The following is a 6,000-nucleotide window of genomic DNA, read 5'->3' on the forward strand; positions in this document are numbered from 1 at the left end:
AGCAGGAGGACTTGATTTCAATTCTAAGCACTCAGCTACAAGATTGAGCATGGCTCGATATGCTCACAGTCCCACGAGCTCAGGTGAATCCACAGGCTTTGCTGAACAATCTGCCTTGCCAAGTTGGTGAGCTCCAGGGAAAAGTGAAAGGGACTGTCTCACAGGACAATCTGGACTCTGGTGAAGTACACCCAAGTCTGACACCTGGCCCCACACACCTGCACAAAAAGAACACTCATGGATAAAGAGAATACTGATCATCTGTAAAAAACAAACAAAAAACTCCTCATGTTTGAACAACTAATTTATATTTCAGTAATGTTTTGCATAATCAAATTTTAAGTAGGCAAAGTGGAGTGAAATGGGAGGCGTCCAAAAGAAATACAAACAGAAGTAAATGATCTGCCCGAACTAAAAGTGTGCACTGTACCCAAGTTGCAGAGGATAAAAAACTGGGTGGAAGGTGTAACAATGTCCACATTTTTGCATTATTTACTTCTATGTATATTGGTGTTTTTCTTTCTTGTTCATCTACACTCTTCATATGTACCCAGTGCCCGCAGAGGCCAGAAGACCAGGAGAGAGCTTCAGATCTCCTAGAACTATAGTTATAGATGTTTTTGACTGGCTATGTGGGCAGTGAGAATCAAAGGGTCCTGGTTGCTTTTCCAGAGGGCTGGGGTGTAATTCCTACCACCCACAAGATCTGATAAATGTTTGTAACTCTAGATCCAGGGGCTCCAATGTATTTTCTGCCTCCAAGAACACTGCATGCACATGGTGCACATACATATATACAGACAAAACACCACTATGAAACTCATATGGAAGATGCATACCTCACAATGTGTTCTATCTCAAGAGAACAAACGGGGATTTATTAAGCTTTCTTCTTGCATAAAAAAATGAATTAAATGAGTGGTAGGCATCATATGATGAGGTTTTGAGAAAACATTTAAACTGCAGGTAGCACTTTAATGGCTAAAAGAAAGAAATATGTATATATATGAGAATTTACTTAAAAATCCTCAAAAGTAATTTGGCTCAAAATTTAAAATACACCTTTTTTCTTTGTTTTTTATTTTGGCAAATGATATAGAGTAAGACTTTCCAAGTAGAAACTGACTATAAAATCATTTCAGATCTGATCAAAATAGTACAAATTATCATGGTAGTTTTAGCATAGTCTTGGCTCTTAGATAGTGTGAATTTCACTCTAATTCATAACTGTGTATTTCTAATTAGGAGACAGAAACCATAGATTCTGTTAGATCTACAAGTGTCTGGAAAAATAGCAGAGTTCTGATTTTTACATGAAGATGAGAATATTCATATGTATTAATATATAATTAAAATGTATTGTTTCTCAGTAAAAGAGTGAAAAAAATTATTTTAGACCCTGAGATGTATAAAAAACCGTGCCAAAACAAAAATTGTGTAAAACCTGAAAATGTGAAGCTTTTATGATAAGCAGTTTGGGAGAATCATAAAGAGTCGCTTCTCAGGGCTTGTGAATGAATACATCCAGGCAGGCAAACACTATACAGTCCTGTATCAGCAAGAGTTTATTTGATGGAAATCATCACAATAGTTCAGAATAGAAGAAAACAGTGTAACTTATCAGGCTGTAAACACTTATACTAATAGGGCTATTATTGAGGCACCCCTTATTTTCTACTCAAGATGACCCTTGTCATCAGCCTCTTGAACGCTCCCTTTACCTCTTTGTTCCTGAGTGTGTAGATGAGGGGGTTCAGCATGGGTGCAACGATCCCATAAAAGAGGGACACCATTTTCCCCCGGTCCTTGGAAGTAGGGGACGGTGGCTGCAGATACATGTAGATGGCAGTGCCATAAAAAAGTACCACCACAATGAGGTGGGAGCCACATGTCCCAAATGCCTTTCGCCGACCTTCAGCTGATCTTATTCTCAACACTGCTTGGACAATAAATCCATATGATATGAGGATGAGAGTCACAGGTATTAGAAGAAACAGCACACTGATGAAGAACAGCTCTGCTTCATTAGCCGTTGTATCCACACAGGACAACTTGAGCAGGGCAGGGACTTCACAGAGGAAGTGGTCTACTTCCTTGTGACCACACAGTGGCATCTGAAGGGTCCATGTGGACTGTAACACTGAATTGCTGAAGCCACTGATCCAGCATGCAGCTGCCAAGTGGAGGCAGCGCCTTTGGTGCATGAGCACTGAGTAGAGGAGAGGCCGACAGATGGCTACAAACCTGTCAAAGGACATGACACCCAGGAGAAAGCATTCTGTAGAACCCAAGGCCAGAGAAATGAAAAGCTGGGTCACACAGCCACCATAGCTGATCACCTTCTGGGTGCTGCAGATGTGGATGAGCATCTGTGGGACTGTGCTTGTGGTGTAGCACAGGTCCAGCAGAGACAGGTTAGTGAGGAAAAAGTACATGGGGGTGTGGAGTTTGGAATCCAGGCGGGACACAAGAATTATCATCATATTTCCAAAGATGGTCAGAATATAGGACACTAGAAACACCACAAAGAGTGGCAACTCCAGCCATGGCCGATCTGAAAACCCTAAGAGAATGAACTCCCATGAGATGCTCTCATTGGCCACATTCATGTTAAACAGTACAGCCTCGGGGTTGGTGTTGCACAAAGGGTTATAAGTTGGTGGGCATGCTTATTTGGATATGTCAATTAGCTATAAAGTGATGACACTGGCGAGTTTTGTGCATTCACATAGTGATCCTGTTAGGGTGAAAATGTATTGATAGAAGTTTAAGTGTCTGTCAAATCTTTCAGAGGTGTTTTTTATTCCTAGAGTTTTTACCAAAGTGATTTCAAGGTTACAGAATTTTATCAGTTCCTAGTGTTACAGAACTTCTCCTTTGGTGTTTGGTATTTTATGCACAGGGTGTCCTCTGGTCTTTCTACCAGGTATGTGCTATCAGGGAGACACAGTTATCGTCCTGTTATTTGAATCCAGTTTAATTTCTCCCCAGAATCAGTGAGAGTCTCTGTTCACTGGCATTCGTGAATGTTATTTAAGTCTCATTTCTCCACTATCCCTGCCCTTCCCTCATATAAATCCAGATATTATAGCATCTATGGTAAGCTTTCAGACACCATGTGAGAGACTTGTCCTATGACTCTCATGGTGGAGAATCTACACAGCACTGTTTGCTCATGTGCCATCTGAGGCTGGAGGTTTGGCTCAGGCACTCCCAGTCCTCTTCTGTAACTAGTTACATTGCTCTGAGGATGCTTCTTGTCCTCTGAGCTTCAGGTTCCTCATTTACACAATAAAGATACAAATCACTTTTCTGGACTTAGAGAATCACAAGTGCACCCTGCTGAGCCTGACTCTGGGTAGGAACAGAGGAGTGGGAATCAGGCAGCCAGAGTGAGGGAAGGACTGAGGAGCTCAGGAGACTCACTTGGAGCTTTTACAGTGCTCACTTTCCTAGGGGTCAGGAGCACAGGTGGTTGTGTGACAATCCCAGCAGTCAGCTTCTATCCCAGAGTCAAAGAAGTCCATCCTAAGTATGGCTGTTACCTTTGTGTAAATCTTTAGGCGTTGCCTTGTCCCCTGGACCACTGAAGTTCCACAACTGTGACAGAGTGCAGGATGCTCTGTGTAGAGGTGAGCCAGAATCTTAAATACCTTTGACGTAGTACTATAGCAAGGCCAGCATCTAAAAGGTATAGATTCCAAAGAAACGTCCACAAGAACCTAAGGCTTAATATGTAGTTCTTCAATATGAGAAGGTATTTTCCCCATTTTATTCAGAGTTATTTAAATATTAGCAATGAGTATTGCATTTTTTCCTACTTTTTCTTAAACATTTAGTTCCTCTCATCTGTTAAGTATTCTTAAAAGTAATATGTGAAATAATATTTCAATGTACTTGTGTGTGTGTGTGTGTATGTGTGTGTATACACATGCTGGTGTGTGCTAGTTTACACACATGCATGCTACATCATCTATATGAAAGTCAAAGGTCACCATCTGACCATGTTGTCTTTTACCTTGCTTGAGACAGAATTTCTATTTTGTTGTTCTTGTTGTATATGACAGGCTAGCTGGCCCTCAAGACTTAGGTGATTCACCTGTCTGTCTCTTATCTTGCTAGAAGCACTGGGATTCCAAAGAGCATCAAGTGCTTAACTTAACAAGGTTTCTGTGGTTTTGAACTCAGGTCCTCAAATTTGTGTAATAAGGAACTAATTTGCTGAGCCATTTTCCCCAGTACCTTGTTTTCTTTTCATTATTACTATTTTTTGAGTTATAGTCTCATGTATTCTAGGCAGGCTTTGAATTCACACTTCCTTTTTGTGACACCTCATTGATTTATGCATTCTGAAATCACCTCATTCATATGAGGGTGTCCTTCAAATATAATTTTTCTTTTATGTAGATAAATGGAGATCTCCCTCCCACACAGACTGCTAATAAAGTAAGGTTTTACATAAAATTTACTCTTAGAAAAGATGAGTCCTGAAGGCAGGGGCTTGGGTTCAAATGCCCCTTTAGCTTAGGTCGATATCCTGAGAGCACAGATCTGCATGAGCAGCAAACAGAAGGAAACACTGACCCACTGTGGAGCCCACAGTCCCACGGAGATCCCAGACCTCTTCTAATGCTCAAATTCTAATGAGAGGTTATTTAGTAATTTTTTATATATTCCACTTACCTCTAACATAAGCATGAGAGAAAAATTCGTTATGACTCTCAAAAAGTATGACATTCAAACAGAACTAAATTAAAACACATAAATATAAGGCCATTCCCATGTGCTACTGAGTCATATACTTTCCAAGGTGAATGAACTAATGTTCTTTAGTTCTGCTTGTTGGAAGTTCCAAGGTGTCCAGAGTGAACTGGATGGGGAGAAGGACACACTGCTCATGCCCAGGAAATGCGTGGCTGCAGTCATGTCCATTACGCTGAAGTGAGCTAATCACTGTTTTATAAAGAGAGATTTTATGGTTGATTTTTTAAAAATGGAGGAAAATATAATTTCAGCAACACTGAGTTTGGCCTCCTTAAAAATCTCAACACTGTTCTTCCTTTATACTATTTATTAGGGGCAATTGTAGCCAACCTCCTGACCCAGGGGAAAATGTGGGAGGAGATGTACAAAGAGAGGCCACTTTTCTATTGTTGTTAAGTTCAGGATCAACCTTTCTCTGGGGAACAAATCCTTAGCTTTCTAACACTACAACAGCAATGATGGGGGTGGGAGAGACTAAACAAACAACAACTAAAAATGAAATTTGTGCTCACAGGGATTTATTTACACTTGTAAATTATTATTCAAGGAGTTCTCTAAAGTCATTAGATTACTTTTTCCCCCTTCGTTTTCTCTTCATTTATTTCTAGAGACAAGGTCTCTAGAAACATAGCCCAGGTTGTCCTAAAGCTCAAGATCCTCCTGCCTCAGTCTTCCAAGTGATTAGATTACAAATATGTGTGACCACATGGATTTACATGTGTGTCACAACGTGTGGCCAAGAGTCAGTTCTATTAGAAATATGAGAACTCATTCCATGTTCTCTAAGATGCCATCTGGAGTCATGCTGTCATACTTTTGATTTCCATTTCAGAAAGGAGACATCTTTTAACTCATCCTTAAAATTGTTTATTAACTTTGTCTATGATATATCTCATATAAGAAAACTTTTGAAACTTATATAACTATATCCAGTATATCCAGAATATCTTTTCTTTCATGAGTTCATTATCTCTAGATAAAATTACTTTTAACAGAGTGTTGTATATGGCCCCTTAAATTTAAAATCTATATGTTTATCCAAAATAGAATGCATTTGTATTTTCATTTTTTATGATATTCAAGTTCATTTCAACTTATTTTTTAGATGGTGAGATTTTAGAAGAGATGTTTATAACTGTTTTAAAAAATCCCAACAGCCTTATACTTTTGACACAATTGGAGACAAAGCCCATACATTACCACATTAAAAAAATTTTAAACTGATGTATAGCAGCC

General features: G+C 39.4%; 1 protein-coding gene across 2 annotated transcripts; it reads right to left on the reverse strand.

Moving 5' to 3' along the window:
- Nucleotides 1-1,050: 1,050 nt before the first annotated feature.
- LOC117713956 (olfactory receptor 2B2-like) lies at nucleotides 1,051-5,059 on the reverse strand. 2 transcript variants are annotated; one of them, XM_076939298.1, is made up of 3 exons: nucleotides 4,684-5,059; nucleotides 3,546-3,684; nucleotides 1,051-2,737 (listed from the first exon to the last, which is right to left on the reverse strand). In XM_076939298.1, the coding sequence occupies exon 3, from the start codon at nucleotides 2,607-2,609 to the stop codon at nucleotides 1,668-1,670; it is 942 nt and encodes a 313-aa protein (XP_076795413.1). In that variant the 5' UTR covers nucleotides 2,610-2,737; nucleotides 3,546-3,684; nucleotides 4,684-5,059; the 3' UTR covers nucleotides 1,051-1,667. The 2 variants fall into 2 exon arrangements, with proteins under 2 accessions (XP_076795413.1, XP_034366405.1); XM_034510514.2 differs by lacking the exon at nucleotides 3,546-3,684.
- Nucleotides 5,060-6,000: the final 941 nt, after the last annotated feature.

This window comes from Arvicanthis niloticus, chromosome 8, assembly GCF_011762505.2.
Source record: "Arvicanthis niloticus isolate mArvNil1 chromosome 8, mArvNil1.pat.X, whole genome shotgun sequence".
Lineage (NCBI taxonomy): Eukaryota > Metazoa > Chordata > Mammalia > Rodentia > Muridae > Arvicanthis > Arvicanthis niloticus.